The sequence below is a fragment of the Primulina huaijiensis genome, chromosome 14, assembly GCF_012295235.1.
Source record: "Primulina huaijiensis isolate GDHJ02 chromosome 14, ASM1229523v2, whole genome shotgun sequence".
Classification (NCBI taxonomy): Eukaryota; Viridiplantae; Streptophyta; class Magnoliopsida; order Lamiales; family Gesneriaceae; genus Primulina; species Primulina huaijiensis.
The window spans coordinates 3,174,995-3,191,691 of record NC_133319.1 but is presented as its reverse complement, the minus strand read 5'-3'; the positions used below and the strand labels follow the sequence as shown (position 1 = coordinate 3,191,691).

The window sequence follows — 16,697 nt, the reverse complement described above, 5'->3', positions numbered from 1 at the left end:
CATATTCGTCTTCCTTATTCAAATTATTACCTGAAAACAAAATTATTCAGTACACTCCTGTATCCAACCACTAATTCGATCTCAAGGATAACAACAAAAGCTTTAATAAAAATAAATAATATATACACATGTAAATAGGATGACAGAATGAGATAATAACAGAATGACAGAACCCAGATAAGAATTTCTATCATGCAACACTTTGACCACAGGGAAACAAGAGGTGGCTCAAATGCTTCCCCACATGCAGTACTTTGACCCGCACGAACCAAGAGGTGGCTCACATGACAGACAAAACAAAATAACATCCACCATGAGACCCCATCATGCAGCTCTTTGACCATAGGGAAACAAGAGGTGGCTCACATGCATCCCACATGCAACACTTTGACCCGCAGAAACCAAAAGGTGGCTCACATGACATACATATCATCCAGAATATCACAAGAACATCACTAAATACAGAATTCCAACAAATAAGGAACAATAAAGCATCGATAACAACGATATGCATCCAAATTCATTATTGTGGAGCTTTTGCGAAATAATGTCGGAATAGGAGTGTACACACCTGAGATCCTTAGCTTAATTGTGAATACTTGACAAAATCTCCCCACTCTCACAATCTAAAACCAAATTAGTTAACTCAATTAACAGTGGCTTATTAAACTCTAACTTTAAAGCAAATATTATAAATATTTCTAAGATTTCCGTATGTATTACAATTAATTATGGGTTATTATTTGAAAGTTTACAATTATACTATTTTATTAAACATAAAAATATCTAAATAATTAGTTTTAGCACCAATTCCCATATAAAACGAACATTAGAGTCATTTCTATCTTTGACACAAACATTGAAGGCTTTATTTAAATTTATAACTAAGACTTGATAATTCAACTAAAGTCACTGTAAATTTTCAAAACTAAGCTATGATTTATTTAAGATGTTTACACGTAAGATTATAATTGAAGAAGATAACTTTTCTATAGAATTTGATCTTAATCCATTAAAACTAATTAATTTTAGATAAATCAAGTTTCATAACCTTCGACAAATAACACACTTACAAACTAATCAGTAATCCATTTTTTTAAAGTTGCTAACCAGTTGTTGGCTAATTGAGTAATTGTATTATACATAAGAAACCCAAATTCTATTCAATCTACCCATTCAATCTCATTCCCAAATATACATAAATTAAAGTTTCCTTGGAAAGAAAAGAACAACTAATATTATCTCCAAAATACAACTAACCCTGGACTAGAAGGGTGCACAATCTAAGCTTCTAGCAGTAGGAGTCGGCCAATTTGTTGGGTGATGAAGCCTTTTTTTTTTTTTTTTTTTTTTTTTTTTTTTTTTTTTTTTTAGAATGGCACTTAAGAGGTTGTGGGTTTCTTCTCTTTTTCTTACTTTTAAATATATGTGTGTATACGTTATGAAAGATAATGGGCCAACAACTAATTATTGTTTATGTTGTAAGCACATTTATTAGCTAGATTCTTATATACATATATTTACGAAATTTAATTGGCTAGGGTTTGGAGTGTTACATAGATTAATTGGATAATTAATGCTACCTAGCAGAATGTATCGAAAGTTGTAGCAAATAGATTATAAAGAGTGATGACTTCTATTATTTCAGAATCTCAAAGCGCGTTCATCCCTGGCCCCTGGCCGACTCATAACTCACAACGTCGTGATCGCTTTTGAAATAGGACACTTTTTCAAGAGGAAAAAGCAAGGCAAAGTTGGTATGGCAGCGTTCAAACTCGACATGTCCGAGGCATGCGACCGAGTAAAATGACCTTTCTTGTGACATATGCTAAGACAACTTGGGTTTCAAAGGAAATGAGTCGATCATGTTATGCTTTGCATCTTTACGGTCAGGTACTCAATGGTTCGTAATGACAATGAGATCGGTCAAATCACCCCGTCTTCGATAGGGAGACCCACTATCACCATATATTTTTCCTCTTTGTGTCGAGGGCCTATCATCGAAGATAAGCTAAGAAGGAAACAGAGGCACTCTCATGGAGTCAAAGTAGCAAGAACTGCCCCTGACATCAACGGGCCGGAGAATAACCGTGTACAATCCTCGCATCAAGTGCAAAAGAAATGGAGTAAGCCTCTAGATGGGAGGGGGGGTGGTTCGTGAAATATAATGTTGACGCGGCTATATTTTCTAATCCTTTTCATACAGTTTTCGGATGCATTCTCAGAGATTCATAACATCGGCCATGCACGGAAGAATTACTGGAAATCATCACCCGGCCGAAGCTCTAGGTATTAGAGAAGCTCTTAGTTGGCTAACATTCATCATTCTAAGAGGTTGAACTAGTCCTTCTACTGCTTTTATTTCAGATATATATATATATAGTCGCTCTTGACTTAATTTAATAATATATTCATCGTTTTAAAAAAAAATGGTCTACATACCTTATACATACATTTTATAATTTTATTAATTGGACAATAAATCTTTTGAATAACTGCATAATTATATATACTAGCAAATTTATAGATTGGGCTGTAAGTTGGGCCAGATAATTTCGACAAATTAGACTAAAAAAACCGCATGCCGTCCAGGGGTACAACATGATCACACGACCGGCCTATTTTATATTCGGCCTCGAAACTAATAATAATAATAATAACTTAATTAAAATTTTAAATTGTTTCTTTTTACTAAATAGATTAAGAACCTGAATTTTGTTAAAAGTAAAAAATTTACGATAAAAAATAAAAAAATCTCAAACTCTCAAAATATGTTAAACTACACACTTTATATAATTTTGTCTACTCAATTGTGTTTTTCTTTACAAATTGAGAGACGTATTTATAGAATTTCTTTGGAAATAATCCAAAAATAAATACATCATCACACACTAATTTTAAATAAATACAACTCTTATTGGGATAAAAACCATAGTAAGGGAAAAAAGAGTGCAGTCACGTAAACTCCTCATCATGTTAACACGAACGATTCTTCACAAATTTCGTAGATTGTGCATCCCAATATTATATATGATTTCTGAATATTGTTGTAGGAAGTGTCTTTGTGAAGAGATCTGATGAGTTTTCACTTGACTGAATGTGAGGAATATCAATATCTTTATTCTTCTCAAACTCTTGGGTGAATGCGAAGAATTTAGGGGAAATATGTTTAGTTCTTTCGTTTTTTATGTATCATTCTTTCATTTAATTAACACATGCAACATTATCTTTATATAGTGTCATAGGCTTCTTGTCGAATGAAAATCCGAATGAGATTTGGATATGTTCGTTCATTGATTTTAGGCACACATTCACGGCTTGCTTCATGTAGTGCAATAATCTCGACATGATTTGATGAAGTTGTTACGAATGTTTGTTTATATGAACGTCAAGAAATTGCAGTGCCTCCACGAGTAAATGCATATCCGATTTGAGAATGTGCCTTGTATGAATCAGATAAATACTCAGCATAAGTATAACAAATTATGCTTTGATTGATATCTTTTGAATACAAAAGTCTCAAGTCTATCGTTCATCGTAGATAACGGAATATATGTTTAATTCTGTTCCAGTTTCTCTTTATTGGATACGAGCTAAATCTTGTCAATAAATTTACAACAAAAGATATATCAGGTCTTGTACAATTTGCAAGATACATAAAGACACCAATAGCACTTAGATATTATACTTCTGAACCAAGAATAACTTCATCATCTTCACATGGACGGAATGGATTTTTTTCTATGTTTAATGATCTAACAACTATTGGAGTACTTAAATGATTTGATTTATCCATATTAAAACATTTAAGGACCTTTTCTGTATAATTTGACTAATGAACAAATATTCCACATTCTTTTTGTTCAATTTATAAACCTAGACAATACTTTGTTTTTCCAAAGTCCTTCATTTCAAATTCTTCTTTCAAATACAACACAACTTCTTGAATTTCCTTATTCGTTCCAATGATATTTAAATCATCAACATATACGGCAATAATTATGCATCCAGATATTGTTTTCTTAATGAAAACACAAGGGCATGTTGAATTGTTTACATATTCATTTTTCATTAGGTGTTCACTTAGCCAATTATACCACATTCGACCGAATTGTTTTAACTCATGTAATGATCTTTGTAATTTCACATAATAACATTTTTTAGGTTTTGTTCTTGTATCCAGATGTAACAATGATGATGTATACCATGTAATTTCTTTTTCGATATGTTTTTTTCTCCCCTAACATTGGGAAGATTTCCTAATTAAAATGACAATCAGCAAAACGTGTTGTAAACATGTCGCCTGTCTGAGATTCAAGATATCGAATTATTGATGGCTATCATAACCAACATAAATTCCTATCTTTCTTTGAGATCTCATTTTTGTTAGTTGAGGTGGTGCAATAGGCACGTATATCATACATCTAAAAATTCTCAGATGAGAAATGTCTGGTTCTTTACCAAAAGCAAGCTGCAATGAGGAGTATTTATGATATGCACTTGGTCTGTTGCGAATTAATGCATCAACAAGTAAAATTGCATGTCCATATATAGAAACAAGAAGTTTTGTTTTCATAATCATTGGTATAACAATCAGTTGTAGACGTTTAATCAATGATTCAACTAATCCATTTTGTGTATATACATGAGCAACATGACGCTCAATAGTGATTCTCATTGACATACAGTAATAATTGACAGTCTGAGAAGTAAATTCACCAGCATTATCAAGTCTAATTTTCTTGATTTTATGATCGAGAAATTGATTCCATAATTTTATTATTTGAGCAAGTAATCTTGCAAATGTCACATTCCGTGTTGATAATAAACATACATGTAACCATCTCTTGGAGGCATCGATCAATACCATAAAATATATAAATGGTCCACATGGTGGATGAATTGGCCCATAAATATCACCCTGAACACGTTCAATAAACATGTGATTCAGTTTGGATATTAACTGGTGATGGTATTATAATAAGTTTTCTTAGAGAACATGCTTTGCATTGAAACTTATTATTTTGAAAGATCTTCTGGTCTTTCCGCGGATGACCATGTATATTTTCTATAATTCTTCGCATCATTGTTGAACCAGAGTGTCCTAATCGATCATGCCAATTGATTAATATTGAAGAATTATCAACTATCATGTTTGATTCAATTGAACTTATATGTGTATAATACAATCCAGTAGGGAGCATTATTAGTTTTTCAATTACATATTTTTTTTTCTGATTTATATGTGGTAAGACACATATATTTCTCATTTTCTTCATTTATTATCTGAGTATCATATCTGTGGGAATATATGTAATTAAAACTCAACAAATTTCATTTCGATAGTGGTGAATACAAAGCATCATTTATCATAAATTTTGTACCATTAGGTAACAAAAAATGTGCTTTACCACAACCTTTAATCAAATTTACAGGACCTGATATTGTATTCACCATTATTTTTGTTGGTTTTAGTTCAAAAAAATATCTTTTATCTCGGAGAATAGTGTGCGTTGTAACACTATTAGGTATGCAAACTTCCATGGGATTAGTTCCATGTTTAGCTTTGTTCATAGCATTTTTCATATTTGAACTTCAAAATAAATATGTAATAAAAAAAATTACTGACAATATATATGTAATTTATTGAAAAATATAACGCATATCATAATTATACATAAAACACTAGCAGACAAGCACATGAAAAATAAAATATTTTACATTTCTATTCCATAAATATATTGATCATTTTCAGAGAAATCATTCAAAAAATCTACAGAATCAAAATGATTTGAATCACTCAAATGGTTACTGCGTTCAGTGAAATTGGTCTCTTTTTCTTTTCCTTTTATCGATTCTTTATAGAGCTTACAAAGGTGCTCGGGTTCTCGACAAATACGAGACCAATGTCCTGAAATGCCTCATATAAAACAAGAACTTTCAAATCATTTTGAGTGATTTTCATTGACACTCATGTTCTCATTATGCATTTTCAGTAGGTGGTTCGTGTGACGCCTTTTTGAGATGAGTTATAGAAGTAACTATCTCAATTGTTTTCAAAATCACGACCACGACCACTTCCACATCCACGACCTCGATTTCGACTTCGACCAAAACCTTGTCTTTGACTTTGATTTTGGTTTTCAAGTTTAAATTTATTTTTACTTACAACATTTACTTCTAGAAATGCTGTTGATCCAGTTGGTCAGAACTGATGATTTCTCATTAGCACCTCGTTGTACTTTTTCGCCACAAGAAGATATGCGATAAGTTCAGAATATCTCGCAAATTCTTTAATAGCCTCACTTAGACCCAATGAATCAAGATGCATTTCTACATCGAGAGTCCATGACATATATTTTTTCCCATAATGTCGAGCACAACAAATTCGAGCTTTGCCAAATTTGACATGGTGACACTAGAAAAATAACAATACATTTTATTAGTTAAGTTCTAAATATATTAATATGACAATAAAGAGTAACTGATAAATTATAAGTATAAGCATTCTTAAAAATAAAGAAAAAACGCGAGGCATATATTCTCCGATAAATACAAGACTAGTGAGTATAATAACCCAAACAATTATACAAAATAACCTTGAAAGAACCATCTTCTTCATTTTCGAAAATTTTGATAAATAAAATTTTTAGGGAGGAATAGTAAATTTGGAGTGCTTGAATGTGTTTGTAAAATCATATTTATAGGGTAAAAACTAGCCATTTAAGACCTTTACAAAATCTTAAAAAAATAAATGTACGTATATGTTAATTTTATGATAATAATATGATGTACATAATGTTTATCATGTTTAAATAATTATGTATATCACATCACAATATTATAATGAGGTGTCAGAAACTCGTTTTATATAATATTGTGACATTATACAAATATATATAATTATTATACAACACAATAAAAATATATAAACAGTGAAATAATCACATCACGTTATTATAATGAGATGTCATAGACTCTTTTATATAATAAATGATATTATTCAAATATATATACAATAAATAAACAGTAACACAATAAAATTATATAAGCAATGTAATAATATAATCGCATCATGTTATTATAATGAGGTGTCATAGACTCTTTTTATATAATAACATGATATTGTATATTTAATATATATACAATAAAAATAAATAAACAGTAAAATAAATATTCTTACTTTTGAATATTGTTACATTTTTCTTGTAATTTGGAGCTTGGAAAAATATGGAGATCATTCGAGTATCGTGCTGATAACGTGTTAAAAGTAAAAAATTTACGGTAAAAAGTAAAAATTTCAAACTCTCAAAATATATTAAACTACACACTTTATAAAATTTTGTCTACTCAATTGTGTTTTTATTCACAAATTAAGATACCTATTTATAAAATTTCTTTGGAAATAATCCAAAAATAAATACATCATTACCTACATCATCACACATTAATTTTCAATATTTACAACTCTTATTTTCAACGCTTAATCTCTTATTTTCAAAAAATTTCATTTATTAAAATAAAATTTTGGATTCGATTTTTTTTAATGTGGTTATGAGAATTGAGATCGAAAATAAAAGAGGGAGTGAACATGGAAAACCGAAAACATTTGATTATCCACGGCAACTGTTGTGTATCGCAATTTAAATCCCCAAATATTGAAACCCTAATTTGAAAAAAGCACTTTTTACAGCGACGGAATCTTCTACATTTTACACAATCAAGTTCTGACTTGATCTTCTATGTTCCAGTTCACCGCCCAAATGAATACTAATCTATGTTTCTAAGCCCTTGTATGGAGAAAGCTTGTTGCACCAAAACTCCACTCTTCAACCATAGATTGATTTCGGTATACCATATTTTTAATGGCCGCCTCCCCCAAGTTTCAGAAGCCCGACCTGATTCAGATGACGCAGCCACATGAATACCGTTCGGAGGTCGCCGCGGAGGCGCACGACGGGCTTCATTTTTCGCAGTTCATGATAGCTGGATCAGTGGCGGGAATGGTTGAGCACATGGCGATGTTCCCGGTTGACACGGTTAAAACCCAGATGCAAGCCCTCGGCTCCTGCCCAATTCGATCTGTTAGTGTTAAGCATGCCCTTCAGTCTATTCTGAGATCGGACGGCATTAAAGGTCTCTACCGCGGCATTGGCGCCATGGGGCTTGGTGCTGGCCCCGCGCATGCTGTGTATTTCTCTGTTTATGAACTCTGTAAGAAGAATTTCTCTGGAGGGAATCCTAATAATTCGGGGGCACATGCCCTGTCGGGTGTTTTTGCCACTGTTGCTAGCGATGCAGTGTTTACGCCAATGGATATGGTGAAGCAGAGGCTGCAATTGAGTAGTAGCCCTTATCACGGGGTGTTGGATTGCGTGAGGAGGGTGCTGAGAGAGGAAGGTTTTAGGGCGTTCTATGCATCTTACAGAACTACTGTGCTAATGAATGCTCCTTTCACGGCTGTGCATTTTACTACCTACGAGGCGGCAAAAAGAGGTTTAATGGAGGTTTCACCGATGAGTGTGAGTGATGAACGGTTGGTGGTCCATGCTACAGCTGGAGCAGCGGCAGGGGCATTGTCAGCAGCCGTTACCACACCTTTTGATGTGGTGAAGACTCAGTTACAGTGCCAGGTATTTAATATTACTATCATGTCTTGTGTAAATGTTAGGCGTGTAGAAGTTATGAGAACGTAGGCATATCTTCTGTATAAATTTGGCGATGTTCTCTGAATTCTTTAGTTTTGATATGAAGTCGATGATTGATTGATTTGAAGATAGAGTATGTTGATTTCTGTTAGTCGCTGAATTTGTGATTTGAGCACTACGCCAAATCTTGGTTGATAAAAACCGTGGTTTTGAAGAATGAAAGGATATTGATGTTAATCTACCTCCTAATCTGTAGGTTGAAAAAATAGGGGGAAGATGGTTTTCTTTTTTGTTACTTTATGCAAGTTCTGTTTTTCTTTTGCTAAAAGATTTCTTGAGCCTCGTGCCAAATTTATTGAGATGCTCTATACCTATTGTCGTTCTAGTGCACTACGAAGAGGAGAAGGCAGTGACTGTAATAAATATTCAAGTACCTGGTTATTGACAAATTCTTCATATCTTTTATCTTTGGTACTTTGTATATTCTTGACTACGTCTGGCTACTTCCTTTGACTATACATGCTATGTCCCATACTTCAAAAATCAAAACGCAATTGTTCAAGGCTTGAGGTGCAATAATGTCATGAGCATTAGTAATATTTCTGCATGAAAAGAGGTTCACGAATGATGTTTTCTTGAAGTCCCTCTGATGTTAAAATTTTCAATAAATATTCAAGGACATGTGTAATCCAGTGAGTACGAATCATATCAATTTCTGCATGGATTCTTGGATTCAGTTAGAGTAGAAAAAAGAGCATTAGAAAGATTAAAGAAGATATGAAAAGATTAAGAATGAAAAGATAAAAGCAGTTGGGTGACCTCCATATACTTCCTTGACATGAAGCACAAGTTGCCCAACTCGATTTATCACAGCTAATTTCTATTAAACTAGTGGAGACTGGAAGATTGTACAGCTGTAATGTCAATACCATCATCACCAAAGATAAAGGTGTTATTGTCACTTGTAGTGCGGAACATTGCTTATTTGCTTGAAGCCCTTAATTCTTAACCTCTTCTGCTATAATATCCTTGGTTCTAAACAATCCAGATTCCAGACTGATTTTTGGGATTTGAGTTCCTTGTCATATACCAAACAATTACAACTCCGTAACTGTCCAATAAAACGACTTAGGTCTCACTAGATAGCGGATAATGATGTAAAATTACACAAAATGATGTAATTTAGAGATATGTTGCAACATCTTGTTTCAGTGTCTTTTAACTCGCACTTTATCTTGATTTAGAAAAAGTTCCAAGATAATTGTAAGTATCGTGAGTTTCTTTGAAAGGTACCCAATGTAAAATAAGACTGCTGGAACTGCTAGTTAAACTTTTTATATTTTTTTGAATTAATTCCCACATCCTGAGCAATCCTCTTTCTCAACCTCAAATACCCAGCAAATTAGATGAGTTTGGCACTTTCCTTGCACTTCAATATTCTGTATGTGATTTTTTGAACTAATTTCTTCATTCTTAATCTTCTGACATTTTGCAGGGTGTTTGTGGATGTGATAGATTTGTTAATGGTTCAATCCGTGATGTTGTTCGAACGATAGTAGAGAAAGATGGATACCGTGGTCTTATGAGAGGTTGGATGCCTAGAATGCTCTTCCATGCTCCAGCTGCCGCAATATGCTGGTCCACATATGAAGCTGCAAAATCTTTTTTCCATGATATAAACATATCCAACCAAAGGGCAACGTGACCTGAGAAAGGGCCGATAGATTGCTTTATTGTTTATTTTTCTTTGTTCTCAGTAGATACCCTGTAAGATCGTGGTAGTCAATATGGCCAGAGATGGATTTTTTTTTGGAGAACCGCTTGCTGATGATTTGATGGAATTCTTTGGAGTGATGATGTGATTCATGCGGATGTTAGAGGCAGCCATGAACCATTCATATAGCGGCAGTATTTATTTACTATGCATTATTACTGGTGTTGGCTTTTCAGATGCAATAATCTGGTAATTTAGAAGGATCGGTTTCTCTTTTTTTCTTTTAAATCATATGCAACTGTTGTTCCTACATGTCATGCATGGTTTTGGTTGTTATTTCTCGCTCTATATTAAGTCCTCGAGTTAATTTTTCCAAGTTCACGTGTTCATATCGCTATATTGATCGGAATACTATCACTTATTCATTGAATTGATTACTGCTCTATTCAAGACTGACCCCTCTGAATTCCGGAACGCTCTTCTGATTCAACTTATAGGTTTTGTATATATGCCACCATCCTCTAGGCATGCCATCTGAGGATGTTAAGAGAGGAAGTAATCTGAGCTCGACTCTAGAAATAGAACTCGAGCTTGAGTTTGTATTCTTGAGCACACATGCAAGCTTATATTGCAAGACAGGTAAACAAGCTCTTAAATTCATTATATATCAGCAATACTAATTCTTACGTTAGTATACATGGAATTTTAATGATAAACTTTTTACACATACAATTTAAAAACACCTCACTTGAATTGACATATTTAATTTGACAGCGAATTTCAAATTAGAACAATATTGATGGATTTGAAATCATAGATTGATGTTTTACCCTATTCGAGCTTACAAATTAAATTCATATAGAGGCCCGTTCATTAATCTTATATCTCAATCATGTTTTGCATTTACGCACAAGTTTTCAATGAGTCAAAACCTATTTTCCTGCATTTTTTTTTTTAAATTCTAACATGTGATTCGCAAATCATACATCACAGAATAGTTTTCTCTCGTCAAATGATATATGATAAATGTTCGGTAATGAAACAAATGATGTCAGATCAGATAAATGTTAATAAATTTAACAAGTTATATAATATCATATAAATTGTAATTAATATGTCAAATGATATAGCGTCGGAACTGTAATTGCCAAATAACAAAACATAGACTCCACAATAATTATTCAATCTTCATTTCCTCTGTGAATTTTGATCTCACTAAATTATCATTAAAGAGATGACAAAATCAACTATCCCATGAATTATTTTGAATGGAAAAATATCTAAACCTTCTTTATTAGGTAGGCTATCATCAGTGGTCAAAGTCGAGCTAGCTCAATGAGCTCTTCACCTGCCCAACAATTACAGTAATATCATCAAGCTTTCCACCTGCACAATTTCACAAGGAAAACCTCAATTTAAGCATCAAAACCAACGGAAATTAACAAGTCTGGCATTCGTCAAACTCTTGCCTGTTAACTTCATTCCCAAAAGTTTCTTCCACCAAGGAACGTCTAAACCCTGATCACAAAAACCACGTAAGAAAGGGCATGGGCATTATGTAGTTGCAGAGGTAAAGAAATATGTGTAACTCACATGAACTCGAGCTTCCAGCGCATAAGGGGATTCAAAACTCGAGTCCTTTGAATGGGTATGAGCTAAATTTGCCAATGCCTTTGCTAGCATCCAGATATATCAATCAAAACACAACAAAACTACCCAACCAAGCTTTAAATTCCCGGGAAGAAAAACTGTATTTCACCATACCAGCATCGGAAGCATCATCAAATGAGCCAACTATTGAAATAATTTCTTGGTCAAAAAGATTATCAAAGAGCCCATCCGAGCCCATCACAACGGTATCCTCTTCCATTAACTCGATGCTCGTCACCTGTAATTTAACAGAACCAGATAAAAGAAAAATGAGTTGGCACCAAGAAATAAGATGAATTTTAAGAAAAACATTGGAATTTTAGGTCAATTTGTCTAGGAAAATCAGAGGATGTTCATGGACAGGTGGATGAATATGATACCGTGGCATCAAGGAAAGTCTGACCAACAGTCTCAGAGCTCAACTGGTATGGACAGTCAAAATAATGTTCTTGTGGTGATGTGGAAAATGTTACCTGACCTATAAATAGAGGGCAAGAATCACCAAGATCTTTATCTAAACAAGAACAAACGAAAAGTGGGAACTGTAACGTCCTAAGCGATAGGAAACGAGAGCATTGAGAGTATGCAATATTACCTTTGCGTATTACTTTAACACCACAATCCCCCACATTGGCAATCTTCAACGTCCCATTCCTCTCCAACATTGCAACAGCCCTAAAAGGGAAACCAAAATTTAGGGACAATTACATCAGGCACAAACACACAACATTCGAAAAGCACATCAAGTGAATTGTACATGTAGGTTCAACATGATCCAAAAGCTACCAATGCATTCAGTATCCACATCATCAGGAATAGTATGAAAAGGCCAAGTTTGTCTTCTCCCTACAAAAGTAAGTGCCATTCGAATAACTAAAAACAAGACGTAAAAGAACCTACACAGTGGCTGATCCGATGGTCGAGGTCGCAGCATGTGCCTTCCTGATCAGATTCCGTGGACTGTAGTTAACCTATTAAACAGTTCTCAAAACATATTATTTCTCTCCAACTCAATCTATAAACAATGAATTACAATAAGGAGAAAGACGAAGAGAAAAAAATGAAGTACATGCAATTTGTACGCTCATAACAATCATACAAAGGCCATAACATCATATAGATGTAATATAAATAGTTCAATACCTCCTCATCGTCCACTAGGCTAGAGGAAATAGCCATCAATTGGCGTGAAAACAGTGCAGGATCCACATCTCTTTCAGCCCAACTGCCAAAGCAAGAACATTTTTTGCATACATTGTTTAAGGCACATCGTTCAATCTTTTTAATTAACTAACGCGACGCCGCAAAAAGAGATCATAGAAGCATATTTTATAAACTACCCAGAAACACCATCGGCCACAGCAATAACTCCCCCACCATGGCTGCTAACAAAAAAAGCATCTTCTCCACCTTTCTCTATCTGCACAATCCATGACAATAAACCTTCCAAAAGTTACAGAGTCAAAGAGCCACACACTTTAATGAGCCAAAGAGCCACACACTTTAATGAATTGACGAGCAGCAAAACTGAAACAAGAAATTAAAGTTCACCAAGTATCAAGAGTTGTACCTTGTTAGGGTGTGGGATTAGATGAGTTCCAACATTTAACCACACGCCTGCCTCTAAACTGCAACACGTAAATCAAGAACTTAACACAAATTCAGAGGGTCATAGTCTGCAGTGAGCCAAAAAGTATAGAATCGGAGATTAAAGTTGTGGAGCACAGAAAGCAAAGGGCTAAAGGACATACCCAAGGGAATTGAAATCTGCAGGGGCACAAGAAACCCACCTCTTCATTTTGTTTATGGAGGGAAGTCTCAAGAAATCAAAGGTGGAAATAGGATTCATTCGTTTGCTTGTGGAGTGAGAAATAGCGCCGAATGAATTGAAGAGAGGAATTGCCATTTCCTAGTTCCCTACCCCCATACTCAACCACTTACTCTTTGTAAAAGAACATAGAAGGACGTAAGCTTCTGGTTGCTCCACGTCAGCACTGCTTTCTACTGTCCAAAGATCTTTGCCATTTTGGTCATCACTCTGAATATATTCGTATCTATTTATTTTATAAAGATGGATTTAACAAAATTCGAGCTCATGGATATATTTTGTTATGCCCATATTTATAGTGAGTTTGTGTCATATGGAATAATTAATTGTTGGTGTTATAATCTGTTTTAATAATCATGTATATTAATAAAGTGTTAAAACTTTAATGTAAGTCATATGTAGTTTAGCGGATATATTTTTTATTTCCTAATCATTAAATTGTAGGTTCAATTCTCATTTGATATTTTTTTCTATATATTTTTTAAATTCATGTACAAAATTACATTGTAGTATCACACTATTTCTTATAATTATATTTTGATTTTCATTTAAATATAAACCAAATGAATTATAAAAAAAATATTGTACAAGCAAACAGCGTGTGCGTTGGTGCGTTAGTATTTTCTAAAATTTGAGCACCCTACCGATATAAAATTATATATATAACCCAAAAAATAATATTTTTTCTAATATCTGGGAAAAAAGGACGAGTAATTTTTTTTTTTTTTTAAAACAAAACTACATCATCTTTCACGTTGCTTTTCTAAACCGCTTCACCACTCCATGTCTACATCTTGTTTCCTTAAATCTGATTTTCTAAAACCACAAAATCATGTTTGCTCAATTTACTCTACTCATCTCGATGAGATCTTTTTCTTTAATTTTCCAGTTTCGAAGATGCATATATGATTGCGATTTGTATTGTATCAACTGAAACAATTTGATAACATTGTTGTTTGGAATATTTTTCATAGATTTTGTTTGGATAAAAAGAAACGTTAGTCCAATTGAATACAATTGTTTTCAAAGTAGGTCTATTGTGAGACGGTCTCACGAATCTGTATCTGTGAGACGGGTCAACTCTACCGATATTCACAATAAAAAGTAATACTATTAGAATAAAAAGTAATACTTTTTCATGGATGACACAAATAAGAGATCCGTCCTTACAAAGTACGACCCGTGAGACCGTCTCATACAAGTTTTTGCCCAATTGTTTTGTGTTTAGTCTCATTGTTCATTACGTGTTTGGCATGTGTCACCCTAAAAATGTTTGCATTCAGAAAACGTTCTAAGTATGTTACATATGCATCGTGTGCGTTTGTATAGATCGTTTAGATTTTAGATAATAAAAATCACACAAATCATTAAAACACAAAGACAGTTATAATTTATCTGATATCAGTATATTAATTTTGGAACAAAATCTCATATTTAAGACTCAACAATAACAGACTCTATGCTAAAATAAAAATAGGCGACTATCATTCGAATAATACAAACAAATGATCAATCAAAATCGTACATTATTATAAAATACATTTAATCAAATTGAATCGAAACTTTTGAATGTTATTCTTCGAAAAAGAGTTAATCATTTATGGAGACTAATCCATATTAATTTTGCAACAACATAAATTGTTAACCAATCGGACATAAAAAGAGGGATTGAATTGAAAATTAAATAAAAAATAATTAGATGTTGTATTAATCATGATGATGGGAAGCATTTCGAATTTCGATTGGCAGTCAGGGCTAACTTGAGTAGACACGAAATTGTAAGGGGCAAAGTGACATTAATTAAGCCTTCAATTTTAATTCCCCTTGCTCGTATAAATGTGGAATATATTATGTATCTTTGGAGGTGCTGAAGGAAAAATGAATGCCGCGGCAGCAGCTGGGACCGTTGAATTCATTGGAGGCAAGCGATGTTCTACTCTGTGTCGAATTTACGAGCCCTAGTAAATGAATTGATGGATTTCGCGATCTCACTTTTGCTTGCAGGAAACGACGGCGGCGGCGGAAGCTCTTCCGACACCAATCCCGACGATTCGCCGGAATACTACCAGCCGATATCTTCCGTGGACGAAGGAGAGCTCTCTGATGAAGATCAGAACTCGGACGATGAGATCAACGGTCACCAAGAGCTTGATTTCCACAATCTGGCGAATGGCTATGCCGAATCGAACTGCTTGGAGAATGGAGTATCATCGCTTGATCTGAGTGATGAAGCCCGTGAATACGATGACGAAGATGAGGAGGAGGAGGAGGCGGTGACCGAATCAGAGAGGGCGATAGAGAGAGCATTCAGAGAGGACGAGAGGCGTCGCCGCGCTCCGTTGACGGCGGATAACGCTGGTAGAGTGATTGAGGCCATGCGTGAGGTGTCATTCGGCGGGCCGCCTCCGGATTGGGCGGGTCGGGTCCCCGAGGATCAATGGGTGGGCCGACTCCGGAGGTTGACCCGTCAACCTTCAGCTCCTGCGTAGATTGTAAGATTATATATTATTTCTGCCATATTTATGATGATTCGTATGAACAATCGAATGTATTGTATCCAATCATTTCATCGAAGCTGAAAAGTGAAAACATTATTTTTTCCTCTTTGATAAGTTGTTCTCCTCAAATTCTTTGGTGTACGCAAAGAACTTATAAAAAATATATTTAGTTCTTTTGTTTTTTACGTATGATTTTTTCATTTGAGTAACACATGCATCATTATCTTCATATAGTATCACAGATTTGTTGTCGAATGATAATCCACATGAGATTTGAATATATTTGATCATTGATTTTAGTCACACACATTCACGACTTGCTTCATGTAGTACAATAATCTCGGCGTAATTTGATGAAG

At 34.1% G+C, this 16,697-nt stretch overlaps 3 protein-coding genes and 1 long non-coding RNA gene across 7 annotated transcripts; 2 read left to right on the top strand and 2 right to left on the bottom strand.

Moving 5' to 3' along the window:
* Nucleotides 1–330: 330 nt before the first annotated feature.
* On the bottom strand, nucleotides 331–1,360 carry LOC140957801 (uncharacterized). Its single transcript, XR_012171694.1, has 3 exons — nucleotides 1,261–1,360; nucleotides 572–626; nucleotides 331–455 (listed from the first exon to the last, which is right to left on the bottom strand). It is a non-coding gene; the product is annotated as an uncharacterized lncRNA (long non-coding RNA).
* A 6,247-nt stretch (nucleotides 1,361–7,607) lies between these two features.
* On the top strand, nucleotides 7,608–10,627 carry LOC140957893 (uncharacterized). Its single transcript, XM_073415311.1, has 2 exons — nucleotides 7,608–8,633; nucleotides 10,144–10,627. The coding sequence occupies exons 1-2, from the start codon at nucleotides 7,866–7,868 to the stop codon at nucleotides 10,351–10,353; spliced, it is 978 nt and encodes a 325-aa protein (XP_073271412.1). The 5' UTR covers nucleotides 7,608–7,865; the 3' UTR covers nucleotides 10,354–10,627.
* Nucleotides 10,628–11,418: 791 nt separating this feature from the next.
* On the bottom strand, nucleotides 11,419–14,050 carry LOC140957309 (probable protein phosphatase 2C 1). Of its 4 annotated transcripts, none has more exons than XR_012171608.1 (11): nucleotides 13,764–14,050; nucleotides 13,583–13,640; nucleotides 13,353–13,432; nucleotides 13,156–13,237; nucleotides 12,913–12,983; nucleotides 12,608–12,687; nucleotides 12,393–12,526; nucleotides 12,127–12,250; nucleotides 11,956–12,033; nucleotides 11,832–11,880; nucleotides 11,419–11,748 (listed from the first exon to the last, which is right to left on the bottom strand). XR_012171608.1 is itself a non-coding variant. In XM_073414507.1 (11 exons), exons 1-11 carry the CDS (start codon nucleotides 13,916–13,918, stop codon nucleotides 11,690–11,692), a joined length of 975 nt encoding a protein of 324 aa, XP_073270608.1. In that variant the 5' UTR covers nucleotides 13,919–14,050; the 3' UTR covers nucleotides 11,419–11,689. The 4 variants fall into 4 exon arrangements, 3 of the variants coding, with proteins under 3 accessions (XP_073270608.1, XP_073270609.1, XP_073270610.1); XM_073414507.1 differs by having other exon boundaries at nucleotides 11,956–12,038; XM_073414508.1 differs by having other exon boundaries at nucleotides 11,956–12,038; nucleotides 12,393–12,490; nucleotides 13,764–14,043.
* A 1,536-nt stretch (nucleotides 14,051–15,586) lies between these two features.
* Nucleotides 15,587–16,440, top strand: LOC140957546 (uncharacterized). The gene is made up of 2 exons (XM_073414856.1): nucleotides 15,587–15,761; nucleotides 15,845–16,440. The coding sequence occupies exons 1-2, from the start codon at nucleotides 15,677–15,679 to the stop codon at nucleotides 16,327–16,329; spliced, it is 570 nt and encodes a 189-aa protein (XP_073270957.1). The 5' UTR covers nucleotides 15,587–15,676; the 3' UTR covers nucleotides 16,330–16,440.
* The last annotated feature ends 257 nt before the right edge of the window (nucleotides 16,441–16,697 follow it).